Genomic DNA, 27271 nt, shown 5'->3' on the forward strand with positions numbered 1-27271 from the left:
GGGCAGAGATGCAGCCAGCGCTTCTGGGGTCAGAGCCACGTTGCCAGCTGTTAGCAGCTCCTTCGCCGCGTCCCGCGCTCTCACGGTGTCCTGCCGCGTGCCCCGCATCGCGGGGGACGTGGCTGCAGCTTCCCGCACCGTGACCTTTCTCTCTTTGTGTGGCAGATGCCGCGTCCCCGCAGAGCACCTCTCCTTCCTCCAGCACGCCCAGCTCTCCAGCCGGCCACGTCCGCCCCAGCTCCCTGCACGGCCTGGCCCCCAAGCTCGGTGGTCAGCGCTACAAGGTGGGGCGCCGCAAGTCCACCAGCAGCATCCCCCCCTCGCCCCTCGCCTGCACCCCCTCCTCCACCCAGCGGCCGCCTTCCCCCCAGAGGTCTCCGTCGCCGCTGCCCAGTTACCCCAAAAACGTCCATTCCTTCCAGGGCAAGACTCTGTCCCCTCCCACCATCGTCAGACAAGGCTCTCGGCCGCGGAGCGCCGAGTGCCCCAGGTCCCCTCTGCTAAAACGTGTCCAGTCCGCAGAGAAGATTGCAACCTACCTGGCAGAGAAGAAGACCATCAGCAGTCGGAAGCTGGGGCTGGAGATGCCTCCGGCAGATGGGACAGGAGAAGCTTTCGGGGAGGGCGAAGCGTTTGCCCAAGTGTTTGCCGGCGAGCACGGCTATGCCGGGGCATCCCGGACGCGAGAGTGGCTGGGGGAGAGGCATGACCGGGACCAAGAGGTGGTTGTCATGAGGAGGCTGAACCTCTCCGAGCGCCGGGACTCCTTCAAGAAGCAAGAAGCCGTTCAAGAAGTGAGTTTTGACGAGCCGGAGCTGCTGCCGGTAAGCGAAGACGGCGTCAAGCCCGAGGCTGGGCCGGAGGACGAGCCCGCGCCACAGCGTCGCAGCCTCCACGCGGCCTCGTGGGCTGAGGCCGGACAGGGCTCGGCCTGCCGGAGCTCGCGGGACCTCAGGGCAGAGCCGAAGCCCGGGCCGGTGCCGCAGATCGCGGTGCAGGGCTCGGAGAGCGACGAGCAGGAGGTCGGCGCGGCCGAGTGGGAGTGCCAGGGCTCCTACCCCATCCAGCTCCTGGCCAGGGTCTACACGGAGCAGACGGACGGCAGCACCGCCGTGGAGTGCAAGAGCGTGGCCTCGCCGCGGCCGAGGGAGCCGAGCCCCCGGCGGGAGCCGGCCCCGGGGCCCTCGCGCCGGACGTGCGGGGAGGGCACAGCCGGCCCCCGGGGGCTGCCGCCGCGGGGCGGCCGGGAGCCGCCAGCCGCCGGTCCCCCCAGCTGCCCGGGGAGGCAGCGGGATGCGCGCGGGCCGGCTCCGAGCGGCGGCGAGGACGCGTGATGCCCGGCGGCGAGGACGGGAGGCCGCGGAGGCGAGCGGGAAGAGTCCGGCTCCGCAGTCGGCGGCCTCCCCAGGAGCTGCCCGCGTCGCACACGTTTCCCTCCGCGAGAGAAATGCGCCTGGAAACGTTTTTAACGTCAGACCTTGCAGGGATTGTTGTAACCCAGTGATTTTACTCACAAAAGGCTTTTGTACTAACTGGAAAGATGTCCATATTTTTGTAGGGATGTGTGGGAGCTTTTAACCGTGGCAATGGTGTTTCCCTGGCAGGGCCTGAACTTGTGAATAGAAAGGACTTGATGCAAATACTCATAACTAATTTATTACTTTTATAAGCTAAACAGAGGCATTGCAAGACCGTCGGGGGTCTGACCTGATGCAGGCTGGGGGTATCCCGACCTTTTCCGAGGGCTTCGTAGCCCCCATCTGGAAGGCACTATGCTTTCTCATGTTGCAAAGAACCACTAGGTTTTCGCCATTTATTAACTTCATTTCCAGCTGGAAAAGCACCTAAGGAAAAGCCGGTTCTGAGACATGCTTTTAAAATAACGATTAAGTGGAGCTCTCGTGCTCTGCTGCTCTGGGCGTTAGACCGGTGTCTTCCCCCTCCTGAGAAGTACCGGGTCTTTGCTCTTCCTTAATTTGTGTTTCATTGGCGCCCTGGCCGGGAAGGAGCCGCTGGGTTGGGGGGCTCCTTTGCGGCGCGAGCAGAGCTGGGGTCGGAAGCGGTGTTAACGCTCTCAAGCGCCTTCCCTGAGCCGAATTCGCAGTCTTGGTCACCTCTGCTTTCCGTAAAACCCCCCAGCGCTCCCCTACCGTTTGCCCCGGCAGCGTGCAGCGGGGAAGCAGGACCGGCGCTGTCGCAAGTTAAGTTTTCCTGCCAGATGTACTAGCGGTTCAGCACTCGATTTGTCCTTCCATTGTCAAATTTGAAGTAAAAAGAACTGAAACCCGCAGCAAAATCCCCCAAATACTAGTGGTCTAAGCTATAATGTGAAGATCCTTGTGCTGTCAAGTCCATACTGGCCGTTAAGTATGTGTAGCAACGCTTTAAAAAAAAAAAAAAAGGCTTTTTAATTTTCTTTTTATTTTTTTTTTAATAGCCGGTGTCTTGCTGAGCGCTTCCGCGGGCGCTGCAGGGCCGTCCCGGCCCCCGGAGCTGCAGCGGGAGGTGGCAGCACTTGCCGACCTCGCGGCTCCGCTCCGAACCCGGCCGAGCAGCATTGCTGTCAACCTCAGGTCACGTTGGTTTTGAAAAAGGAAGTGTGGTTCGTGTCTTCTGAGTAGGGGTAACTTTATAAACACGTAGTGCATTTCAGGGAGTCGATTTTTTTAAGTTATTTTAGAGAAAAATGAATTGGTGGTGTCCGAAATACTCTGCTAACCTGCTCCGTCGTCTCTTCAGCCGTCGTTCTGTAGGACAGCGAGGAAAAGCACAACCGGCAGCCACCCGTCCGCGGCCTTCGCCGCTGCCTTGGGTTTCAGCCGTGAGATTCAAATAACTAACAGGAGGTGGGGGGGTTCGTTTTAGCTGTTTGCATTTCTTCTGCCCCGATCTCCGTCCGAGCCTTCCCTCGGGCGCACGGTTGGTGCGTACAGACATCCCCCGGGGGTTAATGAAAAGCCACTTTTCCCATTAAAAAAAAAGTCTCGTGAGCTCCAATCTGTGCTCCTTCATTTCTCCTTGTTTATAATTTCTAAATTCCATCGTCCCTCTTCTCTGGTAGCTTTTTCCCCGATGAATTAAGGGTCAGCCTGGCGTCCCCCCACGTTTCTAATGTTTTCTATGATATAAATGTTTACATTTGATAATGCATGTACGGGCTTTTTTTTAACGGCGGTGTTTGGCAGCGAGAGTATTCGACTCGCGTCGCGACGCCGGCGTTCACACGCCCGCGGTTTGCGGTGCGGTGGCGCGGGCCTGGCCGCTTATTTAACAGAATGATTATTTCGTGTGCGTGCGCGGTCTGTGCAAGGCTGTTGAAACTACCCGCTTCTCCCGCGTGAAGCTTCGAGCCGTCGGCCTCCCCGCAACGAGCGGCGGCCCGGCGTGCGCGGGAACGCCGCTCGGCCGCCCCAGGCGTCGGGGCCGGGCGTCTCTGCTTGCAGCCCGCCCGGCGGCTGGTTCCTTTCCCTCGGCTCCCTCTTCCTTAAGATCGCTCTTGGGCTTCTTCCTCCGCCTCCGCATGAAGCACGGGGGAAGCGGGCGGCGCGGAGGGGCCGCGCGGAGCCCCGCCGAGGGCGTCGGGCCGCGCTCTGGCTCCTGCGTGACAAGGAATTTTATGGGAAACGTCTTAAAAGAAAATGGGACCTCGTCTTCCTGGTGATGCCGAGCACGGGTCTTGTTAATGTTCAGAAAATTTTATGTTGCATTAAAATTGTTCCTTGATATGAACTGCAGCGTGGTGTCCTCTGTTAGATGAGCTAACCACTGATTTTGAGCTGAAAACACTCGTTTCTCCTTGTTTCTTCTTTCCGTTAGGGTGGCAAACTGTCCTGCCGCACAGCGTTTCCCTGGCTGTCCCCCGGCCCGGACGGGTCCCCTCCTTCTCTTGCCCCCGCGGAGGGGGACGCTCCTGGCCCAGAGGTGCCCGCAGGGGCTGGCACTGTGCTGGGAGCACCCCAGGCCCCGCGGAGGGCCGTGCCAGGGGACGGCAGCGCACGTGGGTGCCCGGTGCAGGCTGGGCCTGGCGTCCCATGCGTCGTGCCTGGTTCCCAGGGCATGGTGCCTGGCGCGTGGTGCCCGGTGCAGGCTGGGCCCCGTGCATTGTGCCCAGTGCCTGGTGCCCGATGCAGACCATACCCAGTGAATGGTGCCTGGTGCCTGATTCAGGCTGTGCATGGTGCCCGGTGCAGGCTGTGCCTGGCATTGTAGCTGGTGCATGGTGCCCAGTGCCTGGTGCCCGGTGCAGGCCATGCCCAGTGCACGGTGCCTGGTGCCCGATTCAGCCTGTATCTGGTGCATGGTGCCCGGTGCCCGGTGGATGGTGCCTGGTGCAGGCCGTGCCTGGTGCAGGCGGTGCCCGGTGCAGGCCATGCCCAGTGCACGGTGCCTGGTGCCTGATTCAGGCTGTATCTGGTGCATGATGCCCGGTGCATGGTGCCTGGTGCTGGCCATGCCTGGTGCCCGGTGCCTGGTGCAGGCCCTGCCCGGTGCATGGAGCCCAGTGCAGGCTGTGCCCGGTGCATGGTGCTCGGTGCAGGCCGTGCCTGGTGCAGGCGGTGCCCGGTGCATGGAGCCCAGTGCAGGCGGTGCCCGGTGCATGGTGCTCGGTGCAGGCCGTGCCTGGTGCAGGCGGTGCCCGGTGCCCGGTGCCCGGTGCAGGCCCTGCCCGGTGCATGGAGCCCAGTGCAGGCTGTGCCCGGTGCCTGGTGCCCGGTGCAGGCCATGCCCAGTGCACGGTGCCTGGTGCCCGATTCAGGCTGTATCTGCTGCATGGTGCCTGGTGCCCGGTGGATGGTGCCTGGTGCAGGCTGGGCCTGGTGCAGGCCCTGCCCGGTGCATGGAGCCCAGTGCAGGCGGTGCCCGGTGCATGGTGCTCGGTGCAGGCCGTGCCCGGTGCAGGCGGTGCCCGGTGCCCGGTGCAGGCCCTGCCCGGTGCATGGAGCCCAGTGCAGGCGGTGCCCGGTGCATGGTGCTCGGTGCAGGCCGTGCCTGGTGCAGGCGGTGCCCGGTGCCCGGTGCAGGCCCTGCCCGGTGCATGGAGCCCAGTGCAGGCGGTGCCCGGTGCATGGTGCTCGGTGCAGGCCGTGCCCGGTGCAGGCGGTGCCCGGTGCCCGGTGCAGGCGGGCCCGGGGTCCCGGGACGCGCTGCGGCGCCCAGGCTCGGCGCTAGGGGGCGCCGCCAGCGCTCGGCTCCCTCCGGAAGGGCTCGGCGGGGGGCGGGGCCGGGAGGGGGCGGGGCCGCCGGCGGCTTCGGAGCGGTTCGTCCCTCTCCGGCGCCGCTCGGGCCTTTCCGGGGCGGGTTCGGGCCGTTCCGGCGCCGCTCGGCCGCTTTCCCAGGCTGCCGCCGGGCTGGAGCGGAGCGGAGCGGCCGTTGGGGCCGGCGCAGAGGTGGGCCGGGGCCGGGGGACCGGGACCGGGGTGGGTGCGTGGGTCGGTACCGGCGCCCGGGCCCGCAGCGACCGCGGCTCCTCCGCGCGGGGGGCCCGGGGGCGGCGGGCGCGGGGAGGCCGCGGGCCGGGGCCGTGTGTGTCCGCCCCCCCCCCCCCGGTGTCGGGGTTGCCCCCGTGTCCCCCCCCCATATCATCCCCCCCCCTTGTCGGGGTTCCCCCCGTGTGTCCCCCCCCCATATCATCCCCCCCATATCATCCCCCCCCATATCATCCCCCCCCATATCGTGTCCCCCCATATCGTGTCCCCCCATATCGTGTCCCCCCCCATATCGTGCCCCCCCCCCCATATCGTGTCCCCCCAGTGCCGGGGTTGCCCCCGTGTCCCCCCCCATGTCCTCCCCTCCCCCCCCGTGTCGGGGTTGCCCCCGTGTCCCCCCCCCCATATCATCCCCCCCCCCCGTGTCGGGGTTGCCCCCGTGTCCCCCCTCCTCATATCATCCCCCCCCCCCGTGTCGGGGTTGCCCCCGTGTCCCCCCCCCATATCATCCCCCCCCCTTGTCGGGGTTCCCCCCGTGTGTCCCCCCCCCATATCATCCCCCCCCATATCATCCCCCCCCATATCATCCCCCCCCATATCATCCCCCCCCATATCGTGTCCCCCCCCATATCGTGCCCCCCCCCCCATATCGTGTCCCCCCAGTGCCGGGGTTGCCCCCGTGTCCCCCCCCATGTCCTCCCCTCCCCCCCCGTGTCGGGGTTGCCCCCGTGTCCCCCCCCCATATCATCCCCCCCCCCGGTGCCGGGATTGCCCCCGTGTCCCCCCCCCCCATCATCCCCCCCCCGTGTCTGGGTTGCCCCCGTGTCCCCCCCCCCCCATGTCATCCCTCCCCCGGTGTCTGGGTTGCCCCCGTGTCCCCCCTCCTCATATCATCCCCCCCCCCCGGTGTCGGGGTTGCCCCCGTGTCCCCCCTCCCATGTCATCCCACCCCCCGGTGTCGGGGTTGTCCCCGTGTCCCCCCCCATGTCCTCCCCTCCCCCCCCGTGTCGGGGTTGCCCCCGTGTCCCCCCCCCATATCATCCCCCCCCCGGTGTCGGGGTTGCCCCCGTGTGTCCCCCCCCCCCATATCATCCCTCCCCCGGTGTCTGGGTTGCCCCCGTGTCCCCCCCCCATGTCATCCCCCCCCCCGGTGTCAGGGTTGCCCCCGTGTCCCCCCTCCCATGTCATCCCACCCCCCGGTGTCGGGGTTGCCCCCGTGTCCCCCCCCCCATATCATCCCTCCCCCGGTGTCGGGGTTGCCCCCGTGTCCCCCCTCCCATGTCACCCCCCCCCGGTGTCGGGGTTGTCCCCTGTCCCCCCCCGTGTTGTCTCTCCCCCTGGTACCCACCCTCTCCCCATGTCCCCCCCCACACCTTGGTGCCAGCACAGTGACCCCTGTGCCAGCACTGTTCCCCCCCCCCACGAGCTGTGCCAGGACCCCCCCGTCCCCCCGCAGTGGTGCCAGTTCACGGCCCCGCTCCCCATCTCATCCCCCTTTGCTGGGGGGGGGGGCCCCCGAGAGAAGCAGCCCCCCCCCCCCCCACCCCCCAAAAAACGGTTTGTGCCTCACATCCCAGAGGTGTTTCCGGCCGCGGCCACCTCGGGGTGGGGGGGTCGGCGCTGGATGGGGAGCCGGGCCGGGGGGGCCGGGGTTGGGGGGGGAACCTGCCTCGAAGGAGCCCGGCCAGAGCCGGGAGGCGCGAAGCGCTGGAGCGGCGCGGGCGCTGCGGCGCGGGCACGGCTGCCTCTCCTCCCCGCTAACGCAACCCTTTTATTTCCAGAGCAGCTCCGGGAGCCACTAGGGAACTGGCCCTGTGACTTTCTCTGTGAGAGCAGAGAGTGGAGGCAGCTGAGTAAATATAGCCTAAATCATTGCTTTCCTGGCCGTTCCCCCACCCTTCCCTCGCATGCGAAGGGCTGGCGTGTCCCCGAGGCTGGCTTGGCCTATGCTCTAGTCGCTGCCTCTTCCATTATGTGGGAAAGTCCAAGCGATGGTTTGGTTTCTTTGGTGACTCCGTTCTCTGACGCGCGCGAGTCCCGCTCGGATCTGCCCGTGTGGTTCGGAGCGGCAGCCGCCTCCTCGCTGGTCCTCGCTCTTCCGCCTTGGACCTCCTGAAGGTGATTCCTGCCTCCAACCCGGGTTCTGGTGGGGTTTTTTTTTGTTTGTTTGTTTTTTTCTGACTCGCTAGAGCGAGGTTTTGTCAACCGCGCTTTAAGGACTCGGGCGAAATCCCTTCTGCCCCTGGTTGGTTCTGGCTGGACAAAAGCTCTGGGTCGGGAGAGAAACCGCAGCTCCGAAGGAATGCAGCGAGGAGCAGAGCGATTTGCGGAGCCAGCTTGGAGCCGCGTCAGAGTGCTCGCGCTTCGGGCCGGGTGCTGGCGCGTGTTTACAGTGACAAAGAGTATTTATAATATCAGGGGCTCTTTTAATTCCTCTGAGAATATCTGGAGCCGCTGCTTGGAGCTGTTGTAACTGAGTAATGGAAGATAAAAAGCAAACAGAGGAAGGAACAGTGGGTTTTTCAAGTTGAAAGGTCCTGCTTCTCTCAACCAATATCCTAATATTGTTGGCCTGCCAGCGAAATGCTCTGGCTCCTTCTCACCTTCTAGGTTACTTCATCTGGCTGCTCTGCTGTACGTAGCATCTAAGAAAGTATTGTATAAATCCTCAAAGCATCTGCGCGATTCCAAATATCCCGGGGAACAAACAGCATGATATTAAGGAGATGGGCTAGCAAAATCAGTAGTTATAACATTACTTTCTGTGTAAGGGAAATAGCCAAAATACAGTTACTGGGCTTACTTCTGAAGAAAGCCCTAAAGCCTGCTCCACAAATGCTCCTAAAATGGAAATAGTGCGCTCTTGCCGCTTGGGGAGCGCTGGGTGGGTCGTGGGGGCTGAGCAGAGTCTTTTAAGACTCTCCCAGTGAGTAAAGAGCTCTTGCGGTACGGAGGAGACACCTCCTGAGATGGGTGAGACCAGATGAGCTTAAACTGAAGCAAGACAGTCCAACAGCAGGAGAAACTTCCAAACAGCAAGGGAAGTGCAGGAATGGCTCTGCGCGTTGGCCCAGGTGCCTGTCCGACCTGTCCTTTGAGACCTCCAAACGGCTCTCAAGGATAAGACGGGCAGAAGTCATCCCAAGGCGGGGATTTACTCGGCTTCTCAGATCCCGGCTAACCAGAACATTTATCTTGCAATAAACGTTTCAGATGTTCCATCGCCTCCTTGGGCTTCAATGAATAAAGCAAAATACTTGATGAGATGCAAAGTCGGAGCAATAAGCGCTGTATCCCTGGCAAGGGGACGCTGCCGGCAGGATGCTGCTGCTGCTTGGGCCCCGTCGCAGGCTGCGGCAGAAGCGTCCCTTGGTGAGAAAGGAGGTGAACGCGGCCCCGGCCGCTGTAAAACTCCGGGGAGAGGCCGCGCTGGGTCTGGGCAGACGCGTTCGCCCTCGGGACGGCGGCCCCGGCCTCGGCGCGGCTCCTGGCGTAACTCGCTGCCCCTGCCGCTTCTCCCCGGTGGGAGGGAAAGACCAGGCGGCTTGGCAGCGTCGCAGAAAAAGTCACAGCGGTAGTTGTCGTGGCAGGGAGTTGTGTGCCCGTTTTTTTTTTTTTATTCCCGTTCTTAGTTGCGTTGTTCTGTTGTCTTTCTGGCTGTTTGGAGGTTGGGGGTTTTTTTTGTTAGCAAAACAAAGGTTTGTTCCCGTTGTTTGCAGCCCATTAACATGCAGTGTTTTGCCATTCAGAACTTGATTTGGCATTTTTTGGCTAGCTAGAGATCTGATGCAGTTGGGAAATATTTGAGCTGTATTGGTTGCTGCGAGCATATTCCCTTTTTATGTTTATGCATTCTTTTGCCTCGCTGGAGGGAAAGTAACGCTTATCCTTGTTTGGAGTCAAGCTGCACTTTGAACTGGACGTGGAAGTCAGCTAAAAAGCGCAGGAACCGCATCTTAAGCGTTAAGATGCTTTTATTTATGTGCTGGCCACGCACAAAGAGACTTGTAATGTTTTTTGTTTCAAACCGATATGTAAAACAAAGGAAGTATTGACAGTAGTTAATGAATCGAGGGATTGTTTCTGGGCGCTGAGATAGATTTACCAAAGGTATTTAGATGCCTAGTGCATGGGACTTTCAGAGGAGCCTAAGCCAGCGCTAGCCAGCTTAGACCCACGAGGCTTCCTCTCCGGGAGCGGAGCTAACCTGGAGGCTGGCCCAGCTGAAACCTTTTGGCAAGCTTCTCCCTCTTTCTGAGCACGCAGAGCCCCGGTTCGGAGGCGCGCTTCCAGCGGACAGGCTCGCGCGTGTCCTGGGCGCTCAGCGCCGCCTGCCTCCTTCCCGAATTCGCTTTCCCTCCAAACGTCTATTTAAGGGCTTCGGAAAATGAGCGCTCCCTCCCCCTCTCCCCGAAGACGCATGTCGCTTCTGTCATCTGCTTTCCATTGGGTGCAGAGGCTCCCTGACCGGCGGCTGTCGGCCCGGGAAGCCGCTGGCCGGCTCTGCGGCCGGGACGCGGAGAGGGCAGGCGCTGGCACCGCGGCCCGGCGTTTCCCGACCCTCGTCCGCCGGCGGGCCGGGCAGGTGAGAGGGCAGGAGGGCCAGGCCGGCACCAGCTTATCCTTGCGGGGCGTATGTGCGTACGTGCGCGTGCCGCGGAGAGCAGGGCAGCCCAGAGCTGCGCCTCTGCCCCCGCTTTCCCACCAGCGTCCGGCAGCGGTGCAGCGGACGCCGGGCTGAGAGGAGTCCGCGGAGCCGGGCGGCGCGGCAGAAGCTGCGGGACCTCCTTTTTGGAGAGATCCGGCGCTGCGGAGCGACCGCGTCTCTTCTTCCCGCCCCTCCACGCAGGTCTGCTTTTAAAAGTTACTGAACGAGTTTGCCGGGGCTGAGCGTTTGTCCTTCCAGCCGCTTTGGCTGCGCCGGCTTGCCTGAGGCTCTTGGAGCCGGTCCCTGTGCTGGGATCCGAAGTGGGAAGCCGGGAGGTGCCTCGGCCTTCCCGGGAGAGGGGCGGCGTCGACCCCGCCGCCTCCGTGCGCGTTACGGGATCCGTCCCCCGGGAGGAGCAGGAGCTGCCCGGGCTTTTCCCAGCGGGCAGCGACCGCTCGGGCCCCCGGCCCTGCCGACTCCTCTGTCGGACCCCGAGAGGCAGAGTTCAGGGGGGCGAGGGGCAGGCGTCTGAGCCGGCTTGTACATCTCCCGTTACGCTCGGGATTATGAAGTCATATTTTCCTGGCTGGGGCTGCTTGAATTCGGGAAACGCGGGCTCCGCTGCGAGCTCTCTGCGTGCTCTGGCCCGGCGCGGTGGGAGCTCGCTCTCCGCTCGCTTGGTGGCTGCGCCGAGATGCTGCTTCGCCCGCAGGCGCCCCGCGTCCCCCGAGGCCAGGCTGGGCAGCCTGGCCGTGCTCTTGGAGCTCCGGAGAAAGTCTCCAGCCACCTGGATCACGCTCAGTCCTGTTCCCCACCAGCTGCAGCCTCGCTGCAAGCATCCTACCTCGCTGAGGGCCAAGCCCGCTCGTTCATGGCGAGGGCAGCCCAGCTGGGACGCTCGCCCAAGCTCAGACAACTCGTTCAGGCCCTGGCTCCTGCGCACGTTTCGCGTGCCACGGCCTCTTTGTGCCGCTCGTCTCCCTCCAGGGAACGAGGACGGAGGACGACGGCGCCCGCCTTGCAGGGTGGTGCTGCGTGAGCGTTAGGCTGGAGAGCCTGGGTACGTGGGAAGGTGTGAGTGCGTAGAGGTGAAGCTCTCTAGTAGTTTTTAAGATTAGACTTGGCTTTCTGCCACCCGGCAAGATCCATGTCCCTCGCGCCTCCCCCCTTGCCCTGCTGGCGCGGGTCCCCGAGGCGGCTCGTCGGGAGCTCTCGTGCTGCTCTCCGGATCGACCTCCTTGCAGCCGCCCGTGAAGCGAGATCCTTGCGGGCTGCAGGGCGCCCGGTTCCCCTCCTCGCTGCACGGAAGCCGCGCCGGCCTGGCGCGCGAGCTCCCGAGCTGGGCTGGGCTCGCCTCTGGGCCAAGACGCTCGGAGCCGCTAACAGGACCTGCAGCGTTGCTCAGGACTTGGGAGCGCAGGTTTTCAGCTGCTCCGAAAGGTTGCGGCTGTTGCGTTGCCTTGTAGGTCCTTTCCTCGGAGGCACGCGGCGTCTGCGGGAACCCGAACGCTGGGTTTTGCCCGGCGTCAGCCGAAGGGAAACGTGAAGCTGGCCTGTGTGGACGGGAGGCTGTGGGAAAAGAGGACGTGCCCAGCTGGTGGGAACTTGGATGCTGTAGTCCGTGCATCCCTTAAACAACGTGTTATAACCCGAGTTTTTTCTTTCTGGTGGATTTCTGGGCTGGGCAGAGAGCATGTTGTTCAGTTTTTCTCTATATTTGAATAGCTTAGAGGCAGTTAGTAGCTCTAAGTAGACTTGAAGGCTTTAAAGATTTTATTTTATTTTTTAATCCCCTCCCTCACCTCCATCTCTGCAAAAAGAAATTGTGCCTGCGTTGTCTGCACTTGATGCTGTTAGTGCTTTAAAAAGGTTCAAAAATTTACTTTGCTCAGAGCTAGGCTTTGAAGTGCTGCTCTGTGGGAATTGCAAAGCTTCTTAAAAGCCTTGCACTGAAAAACTGTTTAACCTACATTTGTGGGCAGTTACCTTCAGAAGATGGCTTTGAGGGGGATTGCGTGGGGAGGTGTAAAGGTGAACGGTGAATCTGTGAAATTTAATCAATTTAACAAGAAAAGATTAACCCTCTTTTGCTCCTATTCAGGGTCCCCAGCTGCTGGTTTCAGGGTCACCCTTTTCTGTATGCAAAAGTTCCTGCGTAAAAGGCTGCTTTGTCCCATTTGTTGCCTTCTGGTTTGTGTAAGTGCTATGAAGAGAGTAAGCGGCAGAAGTGAGGCGAACCTCTGTAAGATGCAGAGTTTGTGTCTGATTGCCGTGGGAGAGATGTCCTTTCTGCAGAGCATTCCTGCAAGCGGCCGCTGGCTCCTCTCTCGCTTTTGGAGCCTAAATGGGTAATAGCATGTTCTGGTGGAGAGCGCTTGGATCCAGGGCTCGGCGTTAGCTGTGTTTGCTGGCTGGGGTGGTTAGGAGAGAAACAAGTCCTGCCTCTCGCAGCTGCTTAGACGAAGCCCCGGGTTGGACGCCGGCGTCCCGGGAGGGTGCGGTGAGCAGCGCCGGGCTGTGCAGTAATGGGCCTTCTCTTTGCAGGCACTGGGAAGGGAGGAATAGCATGCCACGCCGTCCTTGGCTGGAAGCGCTCTGTGCTTTTGCCCTCTGGACTCCAAGAAGCCTTTTTTTGGTGAACTGAACCCTGGTCTCCTGTTTCTTTGCTGCATGCCCGCTCGCAACTGCTGGATTATGTTCGTCTCCTTCTCCCTGTGCTCCATAATTTGGCTGAATCGTGGCTTCAAGTTAAGGAAAAGGGGCTGCACTTAAGCGCGCAGGGCCAGCCCGACGAGGCTCCTGGGGCCCCGGTTCCCGCAGAGACGTTCAGAGCGCTGATGGGGCAGGACCGCCTCTGAGGTGTCTCCCCTCCCGCCCGACGCCGCTGCCTCGCCGTTCAGAGCCGATCCCGGAGGCAGAGAGAATGGGCAGCACCGATGGGTTCCAGTACCGCGCGCTCTACCCCTACTACAAAGAGCGCGAGGAGGACATTGACCTGGTGCCTGGGGACATCCTGGTGGTGAGCAAGGGGGCCCTGCAAGCTTTGGGCTTCAAGGATGGTGACGAGCAGACCCCCAATCAGATCGGGTGGATCCTGGGCGTCAACGAGCGGACCAAGCAGAAGGGAGACTTCCCCGGCACGTACGTGGAGTACGTCGGGCCCGTGAAGATCTCCGTTCCCTCTCACCGGCCCCGAGTGCAGAGGCCCCTGCCCGCGACGCCCGGGGCCAGCGGGTCCCGTTTGCAGGAGGCTCTGGAGCAAGGTAAGCCGTGCCGCGGCAGCGATGGAGCGTTGGTCCGACAGCCCTCCGCCCCCGGCGGTGGGAGCGGGTGCACGCGCAGAGAGCGCTGTGCGCGTCGTTCCCAGGCACGGGGTGAGCGTGAACGGCCTCTCGCAGGACAGCGGTGAGCCCCAGACCCTCTGCCTCAAGTTGCGGTAGGGACCTCTCGCCTTGCCGCGGCGGCGCCGGATTGCCCTCTTGGGCAGCAGTGCCCGGAGCTCCGATCCCCTCCTCGTGTCTCGGGGACCGAGTTGCTTGGCGGTTGCTGGCTCCCGTTCAGTCCTGGCCGAGAGAAAAGCACGTTGTTCCTTCCAGCTTATCGGTCTGCGTAGTGGCTCTTGGGGAGAGCCTCATGCCGGTCGTGCTTCTCCGGGATCCTCCTCCCGCTCTGGCCTGCTGCTGGCCAGGATCCCCATGGTCCTTGGTCCCTCTCCCCCCTCTGCTGCCGGTTTTGCCCCCCTCCTTCCTTTATGGAACAAGCCCTGGCCTCTCCCTGCCGCCTCCCTCCCTCCGGAGCGCCTGGGGCACCGCTCCCTGCCAAGAGCCGCTCAGCCCCGCTGAGACACACAATTACTTGTCTCTGGGCAAAAGGAGAAAAGTCAGGGTCTAAAAGAGTACTTCCGAGAACTGGAGCTAATTGCTTGCCTGCCTGCCTGCCTGGCACGGGGCCCTCCGCCCGGTTCGCAGGGCCCTCGCCGAGGCTGGGCGGCTGCCCTGGGGCAGGGCACGGGCCGCTGCGCACCTGCGGCTGCCTCCCAGGCCGCGGCGCCGGGCTGCGCGCGGGCTCGCGTCCTAGATCTGGAGCTGGCAGGACACGCGGGCATCCGTGCCGCTCGTAAAGCTGGGGCGCCTGCCCTCTCTTCGCCTGTTTTTTTTTTTTTTTGGTTCTGTTTTGTTTGTTGCCCCCAGGCTCCTAAGCCCTGAGGGCCCTGGGCCCTCTGAGATGGCGAGAGGGGCCATAGCGATAGCCGTGCCCTGCGTGACTCGGGCGTTGCGCAAAACTCCGTGCCGGTGCAGATGGGAGAAATGGGGTCAGCAGCAGGAGCTGGTGGCATCGGCGAGCGTTCCCAGCAGGGCAGCCCGGGAGACGCGGCTTTCCCGTTGGATGCATCTAGCTGCACGAAGCCACTCCAGGATCTCAAGGAAGGGGAAAGAGCCCCCGTTGCCCTTGCCTGCTCCTGCCCGGTGGGCTCCCGGGGCGCAGAGGGGAGGGCGCGAGAAGCGGCTCTGCAGGGTGGGAACGCGGTCGGGCCGTGCGTTTGGTTTGGCAGCGGGAGCTGCTGACCTGAGTCATCCCGCTCTCAACCTGCCTTTCCAAGAAAGCAGCTCCTCTTGGGAGCCCGGGGCATGCTCGGCGGTGGATGGGTCGGCCTTGCCAGCTCGCGCTGCCTCGGGGGACGTGTTTATGCCTCTCATCCTCCCCTTTTCGAGCAGGGCTTTGCGGAGGTGTCTGGGTGGTCAAAGCCGCTTCCCTGGGTAGGGGTAGGGTTGGCGATCGCTGTGATGTGGAAGAAAGTACGTGCCAGAGCTCCTGGTGCATGGAAAAGACGTGGCTGGAAAAGAAACCAAAACCCAGCCTGGCTGCTTCCTGCCCCGGGACGGAGCCGGGTGGTGGTCGGGTACCGGGGCGCAGAGGGAGGGGGCTCCTGCCCCGTCCTTGGGGTTCGGGGCTGCAGCGGCGCGTTGCCCGGCAGCCTCCGCCCCGGCTTTGCAGTCGGGAGCCTGCAGGACAGCGTTTCCAACGTACAAGGCCGTTTTACGTGCAGCACGTCGCGATGCTGGTGGGGAGACGCGTTTTTGCCACCCAGAAACTGTATTTAAGCCAAGCTGCTGCTGTTCTTGGTGTCCGCCTCGGCCCTGCTGGGGAGAGGGCTGCCCGGGAGGTCGGGGATGTCTCTGCTGCTTTTCTGCCCCGTTTCCTGGGTCGCGTCCTGGCTGGTGACGATTCCCGAGGCCTTTAGCCCCTCTGCGTCGCCGAGCGCGGCTGGTGCCCGGCTGTAACGCAGCCCGGGAGGGAAGGGGCCCCCGCGCCGCCCGCGGAGAGGGCAGCCGGGGAGGAGCGGTGGCCCCGCAGAGCAGCGAGGCCCAGGGGTTTCTCCTGGTGAATTTACGAGCTGCCGGTGTTTGCCTTCTGCAGCGAGTGTGAGCGGAAAATGCGGCTCGGAAATATTTCCGCCGCTGCCCCGGCCGTGCTGTGAGCGGCCTTGTTCGCCTCGGCCCAGCCTGGAGGCCCGGCGGGCTCAGGAGCCGCTGCTGGCTCCGGTGCAGGCCGCCTGATAAAAACGCAGGCTGCTGCCTGCTGAAGCAGCACATTCCCGGCCGGGCCACGTGGGGAGCGCCGGTATTTACTCTCCTCCGTTCAGCCCTTGCGCGGGGTCAGGGCCGGAGCTGCCAGCCTCGCGCCGCGGCCCTCCCCGGGCGGGGACGTGCACCGGGTGCAGCCCCTCTCGCCCCAGCCGGCCGCGGCCCCGTCCCGGCCTCGAGCCCACCGGCGCCCTGGGGAGACCCGTGCTCCGCGGAGGAGACGGGCAGGCTGGCAGAGCAGCCTCAAAGCAGCCCGGAGCTCTTCCTCCGCTCTTGGCTGCTCGCGAGGCCCTCGGAGAGCCGGCGAGTTTGACCCTTTTCCGGCTGCAGCTTGGCTTAAGATGCAGAGCGTCCCGTGTCCTTTAAAGCAGATAAACGCGAGTTCCTAACGCAAACCGAGTTGGAACTCGCTGGCTGCCGCCACCGCCGCCTCCTCGGGAGGTGACCCAAAGCACCGGCGCGAAGCCCTCTGCGCCCCTCGAGGCCGCGTCGCCCCGAGGAGCCGCCGGGGCAGCGGGCTGGCCCGCAGCTCAGCCTGCCCTGCCTGGTGGCGAGACCGCGCCGGGCGCCCGGGCGAGCTCCCGTCGGATCCGGGACGGCGGAGTCGTGTTTCGCCACAACCTGGAGCAGCCTTTTGGCTCGGGCTCGGTGGAGGAGAGCGTGCTGGGCCTCCTCGCGCATCGCTGGCTTCCCAGGGCCTGCGCTCTGCCCGCCGCTGCCCTCCGGCCGGCAACGGCCTCCCTCGCCGGCCGCGCCGGGGCTTGCGGTGCCGGGCCCGGCGCCATCGCAGGATCCGCTCAGCTCCGTCTCGGCCCGGTTATTTGAAGTCGCTGGAGATGGAAAAGGTGAGCGGTACGTGCTCTCGCTGGAGGTCAGCCCTGCTCGCTAGACCTCGCCCGGGGAGAGCAAGAGCCGGGCGTTGCGCCCAGCCTGCCCTGCAGCTCCCGGCTCGAGCCTCCGGGGCGCCCCAGGCCTGGCGGCCGCCGCGCTCTGCCCTGCGTTTGCGCGTGTCGCAGTTGCGGCCAGCCCTTCCCGTGTCGATGTGACCCCCGTTACCGGCCTTCTGGAGGTGGCGGCGAGATGCTGTTTGATGCAGGGCCGTGCCCGGCCCTTCCCTTGGCGCCTGGGTAGCTGGGGATGGTGTCAGCAGAGGGCAGGACCCTGCGGAGGGGCTCCTAGCTAGGGCTCCCAGCTGGGCAGAGCTTAGGGCAAGGTTCCCCGGGGAGGGCAGAGCTCAGGCAAGACGCCCGCAAACCCGTTCCCCGGGGGTCCCGTCGCTCTCGCCCGCGGCTGGAACGGCTCTCGAGCGCTCGGGTACCGTCACAGCAGCTCCCCGGGGTTCGCTCTCGCCGCCGAGCCGGGGCGAGAAGGCATGGGAAAAACCATCCGGAGCTGCTGGCTGCGCTGCACGAACCAGTTTGCGCTGGTTGGATTTCACATCCCGAGCTGCCGTCACGTGGGAGCGCGGTATCTGCCTCCGGGGTGCCGAGATCCCCCGGCCCCTGGAAAGGGGAGGACGCTGGTCCCGTGCCGCGGGCTGCCTGCGCTCTGTAACAGCTTGCACGGAGGCTGTGGGCTAGCGGGGAGGGGGGAGGCGGAGGGCCGGTTTCCATGTTAAACGAGCAATCAAGGGCAGGAATTCGCTGACATGGCGTTCTGTCTGAATCGCTGGATTAATCACAGCTCACCACCGCGAGCTCGTTCCCTGGCCGCAGCTCCTGCGCCAAGCCCTGTGCAGCGCCCTGTCCTGGGCAGAGGCAGCGCCTGTGAACCAGGCCTGAACTCGGCGAGCCCTGTTAACCCCTCCGGTGCCTGCCCGGGATGTCTTTGTCCCCAGGTCGCTCGTGAAGATGAACTTTACCTTGTAGCTTTTGCAGCGAGCCGTAGGGTTCCCCCTTACAGGCGCGCGTACGTGCACGCACCCCAGCTGGGGCTCTCGACAAGTGCCGTGCCGGTTTCTGGGCCAGCTCGCGGTTGCTGCGAGGCCTCCGTGCCGCGCTTTGCTTGGGCTGTGACCCCTCCGTGCCAGCACGCTTGCAGCGGGGGCCGCAGCTTTCCCTGCTCTCGGATGTCGCGGTTTGGAGCAGCGCTGCTCGCCCTCGTGCCTGGCCCTGCTGCGAGCTCTGAGCTGGGTCTGACCCCTTCTCTCCCTCTCTGTCCCCCAGGGCCTCTTCTCCCGGACCTGCAGGAGCAGTTCAGCCCTCCAGAGATTGCTCCGCCGCTGCTGGTGAAGCTGGTGGAAGCCATTGAGAAGAAAGGTAAGGGGGACACTGAGCACCAGGGGGTCACTATCCCCCAAAACCCCTAAGTGGGGGGCAGCTGTCTGCAAAAGCTATCGGTGTTAGACCGAGCTTAGCGGGACGCGAGGGGTTTTGCAGCTGCCTGCAAAAGGGAGGCCTCCAGTTCCTCTCTGGCTTGAGACGGCACCTAACTGGGACCTGGGTCTCCAGCGGGTGTCCTGGGGGCCGGCCGGGCTGTTGCAGCGTCTGCAGCAGCTTTGTATCAGCCGGTTGGCTTGGACGCCCTCCAGGCCTGGTTAGCCGTGCCGCAGCCGTTGTCCTGCCAGCGGGTGGCTGGCACCGGGCTGGCTCCGAAACGGTGCGTGCGCTGGGAGCCACCTGGCTGCCCGGCTCGCAGCTAACAGCGGCATCCTCGCTTCCGCAGGGTTAGACAGCGAGATGTTGTACAGGACATCTGGCTCCGAACTGAGGCAAGCTCTGAAAACCGGTAAGAACCAGCTCTTTATGGCGAGGAGGCGAGTCGGCTCAGATGGAGGAGATTAGTGGATGTGACAGCGCCAGCAGTAATGGAATCCAGGCCAGGCTCATCCTTGTCCCCGGCTGTTCCTAACTCCCGGCGAACCGGCTTTGCGGCGGGAGCTTCCCGTCCTGACGCGTCCTCCCCTCGCGCAGGAGGGATGGGAACGGGGGAGTTCTGCCGCCCCGGCGAAGGGACGCGGCACGGAGACTCGCAGGCCGCAGAGCAAATCGCTGCGCTCGTCTCCTGCCGGCCCCTCGGGATGCCTCGCTCCTGGGGCGCTCCGCCGACGGGCTGCCGGAGACCTCTCTGGCTCTGTCACACCGCTAATAGGCAGGGGAGGATCTCGCGGCTCAGCTTGGTGGCTGGAGCCTTGGCTCCGCCGTGCTTGCGGCGGCTGCCTCCGCAGCTGTCTGCCTCTCGGCCGGGCTTGGGCCTCCTCCAGCGCCATGCTGGCTTGTCCCCCTCCGCGGCCGTTCTCCGCAAACCTGAGCTAAACGGTGCTGCCAGCTCTGGCTGTGCTGCTTTCCGGATGGGGTTTATGTGCTCTTCCGACAGCCTGCGCCTCGCGTTTGCGGGACAGCCTGGTTCGAGGGAGTCGTTTCCCCGTTGGGATGGTATGCGGCTGGTCAGCCGATTCCCTCTCTGTGCTCGTCCCTAACAACAGCGGGGAACAAAACCCTTGCAAGCAGTGCGTGCCCAGGATTCCTGCGGCAGGGCTCCGGGCGAAGGGTGTGGGCGCTCATCCCGGGGGACCTGCCCGGCTTCCTGGAGCCGGGTTCCTCTTCGTGGGCTGGGGGACGCATCCGGGCGCTTTCCTTCGCGAGAGCTGCTCAGCTGCCCGAGGGCTGCCCGAACGCGCTCTGTTGTGCTGTGCGATACCTGCCTGGCTGGTTGGGAGAATCGCAGTGAGTTTAGATGCGCTTCTCGCTGGAGCAGCGGGCGCAGCGAGTTCAGAGCTGAGCTGTTTGTGCTGATCCCCGGGGCCCAGCTGCACTGGGCGCAGCGAGGGGTTTTGTAGCTGTCTTGTGCTCTGAACCCGCTGCCTGGCAGAGGGAGCCCCGTCATATTGGGGACCCCAGGAGGTGTTTGCTGCCTGGGGTCTGGCACCGACACTCCAGCACCCCTGTTCACCAGGCGAGCGCCCTCGCTGCCCTCCTGCTGCCGCAGACGCTCTCTGTGGGGTGCGACGGTCTCCGGGTCACGTGCCGGCAGCGCGGAGGCTGCTGGCTGCGTGCCCGGGGCTGTGCCCCTCACCCGTGGGAAATCTCTGCCCTGGCAGATTGGACCCTGGGTGACCTGGAGCCCTTCGACGTGCATTCCCTGAGCGAGGCGCTGCGAGGCTACCTGCAAGACCTGCCAGCCCCCGTGGTGCCGGTGTCCGTGCACGGAGACATCCTTCGCGTCCTGCAGGGTAAGAGCCCCTCCTGGCTGCCCTTGGGGTATTAAAACAGGCCCCGTCCCTGTGGGCTCCGGCGCGGAGCCCCGCTGCCGGCAGGCTCCCACGCTGTGACGCAGCTGGAGCATGCAGAGCGGTGCCGGCCAGCCCAGCCCTTCCATCGTGTCTTGCCTCTCCCCAGAGATCCCCCAGGCGGAGAATTGCCGGAAGCAGCTGCTGCAAGTGCTGGAGTCGCCTGCGGTCCCGCTCCAGAACACGCTCACCCTGCAGTTCCTGCTCCGGCATCTGGGGAAGGTATCGCTGCAGGCAGAGAGCAACAGCCTCCACCCTCGGGCCCTGGGGGAGATTTTCGGCCCCCTGCTCCTCCGGCTGCCTGGCGCCAGGTAGGTGAGGCTCTCGGCTTCTAGCCGTGTACCAAGTGCCGGCTGCTCTGCCTGCCAGGACAGCGAGTGCAGACTGTAACAACAGCAGGTCTGCCCGCGGTCTCTGCCTTGCTGCACGTGGGACTAAACTGCTGGCAGCACACAGAGGTGGAACTTGAAGCCAGGGCAGAGCTCCTGCTTCTGTGTCAATGTGCAATCTGGCAGCCGGGCTGGGCGCTGGGCTGCACCAGCTGCCCCTGGCTGCCCCTTGCCCACGGGGCGCAGGAGTGGTGCCAAGTTCTCCCCCACAACTGCTGATCTTACTGGCTTCTGTCTTCCTGCAGCCCCGAGCTGAGCCCTGACTTCTCCGTGCTATTTCTGGAGGTACTTCTGCAAACAAAGGAGTTGGAGCAAGAACAGTTGCCTCCAGGTACTGGACCAGCAGCTGAGATGCCCCCTCCTCGGGGCCTGAGGCACTGGCATTTGTGCTCCCTGGGCATGGAGCGTTTGCCCCTGCGAACGGGTTGCTGAGGGCGTTCCTGTATAGCCCAGCTGTGCCTGGAGGCCTGCTCGAGGCGCTAATCTGTTGCTGTGCATGTGCCTGGAGCGGCTTCTGGCAGCGCTGCGGCCAAGCGGGGCTTCCCAGGACAGTTGCTGCAGGGAGGGGTACTCGCTGCTCCGAGGGATTGCCCTTTGCGAGGGTGGGGAGCTGGGACCTGGGCCAGCCGTGCTTAAAGCCTGCTTAAACCCTGCTTCTCTTCCAGCTTTACCTCCAAAACCGCCTAAGCCAAAGCCCAGTGCAGCCAGCCTGGCCAATGGGAACAGCGTGCCCTTGCAGGACGCCGAGTGGTACTGGGGTGACATTTCCCGGTAAGGGGGCGGCCTGGGAGCTCGCGGAGCCCAGGCATGTCTGTGCAGCTCGTGTCCCTGGATGCCCTGTCTGTCACGTTAGACTGGGGTGGGGGTGTCTCGTAGGCCAACCCCTGTGGGTGCCTGGTCCATCCAGGCTGCTAGGCTCTGGGGGGAAAGCTGGTTGCATCTCACCGGCCGTGGCAATTGTCTCTTGTCCCTTGCAGGGAGGAAGTGAACGAGAAGCTACGGGACACACCAGATGGTACCTTCTTGGTGCGTGATGCTTCCAGCAAGATCCAGGGGGAGTACACGCTCACACTCAGGTAGGGTACTGGGGTCTCTCGAGAGCCTCTGCTGCTCCGGGGTGGAGCTGTCAGCACGTGTCCCTGTGCTGGGCAAGTCCAGGCTGGTGCGTGGGCTGTGCTGGCCAGAGCACCGTGGCCAGCTGGGGTAGCACGTGTAGGTGCTGGGATGGTGGTAAGTGCTCTCTACTCTCCCTCCTCCGCTGCAGGAAAGGAGGCAATAACAAGTTGATCAAGATCTTTCACCGGGAAGGGAAGTATGGCTTCTCAGAGCCCCTGACTTTTGGCTCAGTGGTGGAACTCATCACTCATTACCGACACGAGTCGCTGGCCCAGTACAACGCCAAGCTGGACACCAGGCTGCTCTACCCCATCTCCAAGTACCAGCAGGTGAGACCTGTGCTGCAGGGACAGGGCTGGCCTGAACGAGGAAGTGGAGGGGGCGTTTGTTCCTCCATACCTGGCCCTTTGGCAGATGGGTCCTATGCACCAAGTGCTCCTCTAGAGCTTGTAGAGATTGCTCCAGACCTTGTCCAGCAGCACCACTTTCCCTGTGCTAAGACTTCGCCTTATGGGGTGGCAAATACCCTGTGGGGCTGGTGGGGCCAGCTGCCTCGCAGAGGGGCTGCCGTGGGGCAGGAGCAGGTCCTGACTGTGGCTGTGCGTGTGGCAGGACCAGGTGGTGAAAGAGGACAGCGTGGAAGCCGTGGGGGAGCAGCTGAAGGTCTATCACCAGCAGTACCAGGACAAGAGCTGGGAGTACGACCTGCTGTACGAGGAGTACACGCGCACTTCCCAGGTACGTGGGCGCTGCCTTCCCCTTGGGAGCACAGGCCTTGCGGGCTGCCCCGCTGTCCCCCGGTCTCTGCAGCCGTGCTGGTCCGCACAGATGAGCGCAGAGGTCAGGAACCCACTGCCCCGTTTGTCTGTGCCTGGGTTTGGGGGACCCTGCAGAGAATGGGCTTTGAAGCAGGGGATGTTTGGGCTGCAGCGAGAACCATGCTGCTTTGGGAAGGGGGGAAGAGAGGCTGCAACGCAGCAGAAACCTTCCCAAATCCTGCCCCTTCCTCAGCTCTCCCCACCCTTCTCCGCAGGAGCTGCAGATGAAGAGGACGGCGATTGAGGCCTTCAACGAGACTATCAAGATCTTTGAGGAGCAGTGCCAAACGCAGGAGAAATGCAGCAAGGAGTACATCGAGCGCTTCCGGCGGGAGGGCAATGAGAAGGAGGTGCAACGGTGAGGCCTGGGCGCAGCTGTGTCCCTCCCGGGGCTGGGATGGGTCGTGCAGGCACAGGGCAGAGCCGAGGCAGGCGCGATCCCTGTCTCCAGCAGTGCGCTGTGGGCCGGAGCTGCCTGCCCGCCCCGGCTCCGCACCCTGGCGCACGGCCTAACCCCTGCCCTTCTCCCAGGATCCTCATGAACTCGGAGAAGCTGAAGTCTCGCATCACAGAGATCCACGACAGCAAGATGAAGCTGGAGCAGGACCTGAAGAAACAGGCCTCAGAGAACCGAGAGATCGACAAGCGCATGAACAGCCTCAAGCCAGACCTCATGCAGCTGCGCAAGCTGCGGGACCAGTATTTGGTGTACGTAGGGCCTGCCCCCGCGATGGGCTGGGAGAAGGGCCCCGCTGCCCTCCAGCTCGACCTGAGAGCGATCCAGCTGGCTCCTTGAGGGCTTTGGGGCTGTGAGACCGGCTCAGGGAGCTGCTGCATGCCAGGGCAAGCCCTGCAGCGTGCGGCCTCGGGGCTGGCGGTGCCTCGGAGAAGGCTGCCACCCTCTGGCGATCACGGTGCGAGCAGTGTCCGGCCCGGAGGCTGCGGGCTAGGCGCGCTGCCAGCCCTGTTCTCTGCCTCTCCTTCCCCAGGTGGCTGACGCAGAAGGGTGCCCGGCAGAAGAAAATCAACGAGTGGCTGGGCATCAAGAACGAGACGGAGGAGTGAGTGTCCCCGCTCGCACGCTGTGGGTTACGGGATGTGCAGGGCTGTAGGAGCACAGGCGATCCTGCCTGCCCCGGGGCCTCTGGGAGGCCCCGTCTCCCTGCCCGGAGGCTGAGGATGCTTTCCCTGCTGGAAGGGGTGACGGCAACCAGCTGTGGGAGGGGGAGAAATGGGGGCCACATACCCAAACAGAGAGGGTCTGACCCCTCCCTGGGCTCGATTGCAGCCAGTACTCCATGATGGATGATGAGGAGGAACTGCCCCACCACGAGGAGCGGACGTGGTACGTGGGGAAGATCAACCGCCTGCAGGCGGAGGAGATGCTGTGCGGCAAGCGGGACGGCACCTTCCTGATCCGTGAGAGCAGCCAGAAGGGCTGCTACGCCTGCTCCGTGGTGTGAGTACCCCCGGGCAGCCGGGCTGCCTCTCGCGGCCAGCGTGGCCCTGCCGTCCAGGCCAAGCTGGGTGCTGCGTGGCCTCCCCAGGCGTGCGGGGAGCGCAAGGTGGCTGAGCGGACGTGTGGTGCCTGCGATGGGACCGGCCTGGGCTGTGCTCCCGTGTTGCTCTGCCCTTTTGGCAGCTGCCGGAGGCTGGTGGAGGCATCAGCTGGCAGGCTGGGCTTCCCCAAGGTCTCCCGTCTGACTCACCTCCTCATGCCAGGGCCAAATGCATCTTTGGGCCGCTCCAGTGACATCTGCCTGCGCTCTGCTGTCTGTCCTAGCAGGGCCCCGTCGTGCCGGGGGGGCCCTGGCGTGGCGGCCGGATCAGGACGAGGCGCTCGGGTAACCTGTGCTCCCTCGTCTCCCTGGCAGGGTGGACGGTGACACCAAGCACTGTGTCATCTACAAGACGGCGACCGGCTACGGCTTCGCTGAACCCTACAACCTCTACGCCTCCCTCAAGGACCTGGTCCTGCACTACAAGCACACGTCCCTGGTGCAGCACAATGACTCCCTGAACGTCACCCTGGCTCACCCAGTCCTTTCCCAGCCGCCAGCCAGATGAGCAGCCCGTGCACGACACAACAGCTGCCTTCAGCTTCTCCCCAGGGCGCTGCTTTCTGGCTCTGGACTCTCGCACCCTGTATAGTTGAGTCTCTGTGCTCCTGCCCCTCCAGAGCCTCTGAGATGTCTGTGACCATTCCTGGTGCCCCATGTTGGTCAGTAGCTGAAACCCGTGTTGGCTGATGGGACAAAAAAGCTGGGCTGTTGACTCCCAGTGGGCTCCAGCGTTTAGGAGGTGGGATCCAGTTGTGTTTGAATTGCTGTGGGTGAGCACAGCCCCCTTCCCCTTCCCCCGTGAGCAGGCGAGATCTCCTCCTTGCAGGCAGGTTGCCCCGCTACGCGTCACTGTAGAGCTAGGTTCCCAATTCCTCAGTGCACTACGGAGCGGGTGACCCCCGCCGGCCGCCTGCCCTGCTCCGAGCGAGGGGCTCCCTGCCCGGCTGCGGAGGACGGCCGAGGAGGAGCCTCCGCGGATTGGCGAACGGCAGCGCCGAGCGGTTGAGCACGTGCGTCCTCCGCTCTCACTTCCTCCGGCGATCTCGCAGGCTGCGGAGGGAGCTGGGGTTTGGTACGAGGGGTGCTGCTCTTCCGTGCAAAGACTCGTTTAGGGAAGGAGGAGACGCGACCCTGCACGGGGCAGAGGGCGGGCTGGGGACCAGCGCTGCTCGGCCGCTCTGGGCCGTGCCCCCCTTCACTGTCTGTTCCTTAGTTTCATAACCACCTCTTGAGTGTTGTTGTCTGGGGAGGGAGGATCCAGTTAGCGATGAATCTCTCGCCTTGGTTGTGCCAACTAAGCTGTGAAATCCGTGTTGGTACCCGTGTTTTTCCTGGCAGAATCTGTGGGACGCACAGCTCTCTGTTTCTGTTGTCTTCGGTGAATCTCCGCAAACGTAACCCGTTGAAGCTAACTGTAGCCATGTAAATACGGTTCTTTTGTAATCAGCTGCTTACCTAGTACTGGTGTATGCTGAACTTCCATTACGATATGCAAGCGCCTGGGCGACAGCCGACCGGACTGTTAACCGACTCGGGTCCCGGGCCCTGCCGCGGCCGGCGCAGGAGGTGGCTGGAGTCCGACGCACACTACGAGCCCGACGCTAAATGAAGGACCTCTCTGCTGCCGGAGGGTGGTATCTCCGCTGGGCCTAGGGCCTTAGCACATAGCAATGTATATGCATGATGTCGAACTATGTATGCAAAGCACTTATAATCATGAGTACTGTATGGGGTGGGCACGGGGCTGGACTGGGGAAGAGCGAGCTGGGGTTTGCTGTAACGCTGCTCGCCGTAGCTAGCCGGCGCGGACAGGGCTTCTTGGGTCTTTTCAAATAGCGCAGAGCTTGGAGGGCCGCGGGCGGCCGCGGCGGAGGCACCGCGCGGCCCTAGCAGGGAAGGCAGCGCTGCCAGGAGTGCTTGTCCCGCGGCTGAGCAGCGACTCCCTTTCTGGGGCTGCTCTGCCCGGCCCGGAGCTGGAGCGGGCTGTCTGCAGCCGCCGGGGCGGCGGAGGCCGTCCCTGCTCCTCCGGCAGCGCTTTAGAGGCTGGAAAGGGGCTGAGTTGAGGACAGAGCAGCTTTTGCTTTACTGGGTTATCCTGCCTGCGTTAATTATCCTCTTGGTTTGCCCGAGAGGCTCCTTCCCTTTTAGGGGCCGCGTCCTCGGGATGCTCTAGGCTTCGCTGCTCGTCTCCCGCGCCGCGGTTGGGGCTGCGCTGGATCCGCGGGGAGCACGGTGCGTTCGCCCGCAGCCTGCCTGCGTCCCGGTCCTCGACGCGGGCCGTGGCTCGGGCCAGCACCCAGCCACCCGCGAGGGGGACCGCGCCGTCCCTGCCGCTGCCTGTGCCCCCCCTCCCCGGCCCCGCTCTGCTGCGGCTCCAGCCGGCACCGCCTGCCTCTTCCCTGCCCCGCGCGCCCTCCCCGAGCCCCCGGTGCTCCTTTGGGCTGTCCCCGGCTGGGGTCGTTGGGTGCTAGCAGGGCCCAAAGCAGCAGCGTCGTCCTCAGGCCTGCGCCCGGCTCCGGGTGCCGCCGTGCCCCGGACGGGGCTCGGCGCTCGCGGCGAGGCTGCCGGCCGGCTCCGTCTGGGCCGTCGCTCGGGAAAAGCCTCCTGGGGACGACCAAGGGAAGGGTTTGGGCTCGGAGCCCTCTCCGCAGGCGCCGTCCTGGCCGCCGGGGTCTGCGCTGGCGCCCCGAAGCTGGCGGATGGGCTCCTCCATCCCTCGCCGCCGGGCGCTCGGGGGCCGCGTCCTGCCCCGCCGCCTCGCCCGGGGCCCGGCCCGCTGCCTCGCGCCCTGCTTTCCCGTCCTGCGGCCAGCCCGCTTCTCCCGTCGCTTGCCGGGCGCACGGGGGGCTCGGCGCGGGGTGGGGGTCCTGGCGCCCCTTTGCAGCCTCCAGCGCGGCCGTTGCTCCCCGCCGGAGCGCCCCTTGCAGCGCCGCTGCTGCTTCGCTGGCGCCGCTCGGCTCGGGGCGGCGCGGCTCTTTCTCCTTCGGCGGGGTGGGAGCCGTCCCGGGGCGCTGGAGCGAGCCCGTGGCCCTTCGTCCTGCGACCCTTCAGCTCTCGCTTCGGAGCAGCCCGCTCGGAGGAGGCCCCCGGGCCGCGCGTGGCTGCCCGGCTGCCGCGGCCCCCGTTGCCAGCGCCGGGGGCTCCCGGGGGCGCCTCGGCCCAGCTCCTGCTCGCAGGCGGCCGCGGCGGCTGGGCGAGCGCGGCTCCGAGGGGTGTTGTGGTTTTTTTTTCGCTTTAGTGCTTAGGCGTATGCAGTAACCGCTGCTCCGGACTCGCCACTTCAGCTCTTGGTTACCAGCGGTCGCTCTCTAGGCTCTTTCTGTTGATGTTTACTAACGTGGACCCGGTTATTTGTTACTGTAAGAGACCTTTTTGTACGGTACTTCAAAACCAAAACCGAAACAAAACAGACAAAAAAAAAAAGAAATAAACGGAATTAAAAAAAAAAAAACCCTGCAGCCGTTTCTTTTTTTTTTTTTCCCCTGTGATTCCCCCGGGG

The 27271-nt window shown here is 64.1% G+C and overlaps 2 protein-coding genes across 12 annotated transcripts in view; both read left to right on the top strand.

Annotated features, from left to right (window-relative positions):
• The window catches only part of MAST3 (microtubule associated serine/threonine kinase 3), a 35941-nt gene extending 32212 nt beyond the window's left edge, over positions 1-3729 (top strand). For 6 of the 8 annotated variants that reach the window (XM_068919693.1, XM_068919691.1, XM_068919692.1 and 3 more), the window contains one exon: positions 166-3729. In XM_068919693.1, coding sequence (XP_068775794.1) covers positions 166-1334 — 1169 coding nt within the window. In that variant the 3' untranslated portion in view covers positions 1335-3729. The remainder of the gene's footprint in view (positions 1-165) is intronic. The other 2 variants (XM_068919694.1, XM_068919695.1) reach the window with 2 other exon arrangements.
• Positions 3730-5273: 1544 nt separating this feature from the next.
• On the top strand, positions 5274-27023 carry PIK3R2 (phosphoinositide-3-kinase regulatory subunit 2). 4 transcript variants are annotated; one of them, XM_068919526.1, is made up of 18 exons: positions 5274-5387; positions 7208-7544; positions 8640-8798; positions 12619-13337; positions 17825-17917; positions 18324-18386; positions 19699-19830; positions 19997-20198; positions 20522-20607; positions 20942-21047; positions 21254-21352; positions 21541-21721; positions 22005-22130; positions 22426-22568; positions 22742-22918; positions 23200-23271; positions 23499-23669; positions 24085-27023. In XM_068919526.1, exons 4-18 carry the CDS (start codon positions 12998-13000, stop codon positions 24275-24277), a joined length of 2184 nt encoding a protein of 727 aa, XP_068775627.1. In that variant the 5' UTR covers positions 5274-5387; positions 7208-7544; positions 8640-8798; positions 12619-12997; the 3' UTR covers positions 24278-27023. The 4 variants fall into 4 exon arrangements, with proteins under 4 accessions (XP_068775627.1, XP_068775628.1, XP_068775630.1 ...); XM_068919527.1 differs by lacking the exon at positions 8640-8798; XM_068919529.1 differs by lacking the exon at positions 8640-8798 and having other exon boundaries at positions 7208-7279.
• The last annotated feature ends 248 nt before the right edge of the window (positions 27024-27271 follow it).

Source organism: Struthio camelus, chromosome 26 (assembly GCF_040807025.1).
Source record: "Struthio camelus isolate bStrCam1 chromosome 26, bStrCam1.hap1, whole genome shotgun sequence".
NCBI classification, from domain to species: domain Eukaryota; kingdom Metazoa; phylum Chordata; class Aves; order Struthioniformes; family Struthionidae; genus Struthio; species Struthio camelus.

Bases quoted from the DNA above. Each gene is read 5' to 3' on its own strand.
- PIK3R2 (XM_068919526.1), top strand. From the start codon at position 12,998: ATGGGCAGCACCGATGGGTTCCAGTACCGCGCGCTCTACCCCTACTAC. The intron at 20,608-20,941 runs GTACTGGACCAG...CTTCTCTTCCAG, and splicing joins GCAAGAACAGTTGCCTCCAG to CTTTACCTCCAAAACCGCCT. The intron at 22,131-22,425 runs GTACGTGGGCGC...CCTTCTCCGCAG, and splicing joins AGTACACGCGCACTTCCCAG to GAGCTGCAGATGAAGAGGAC.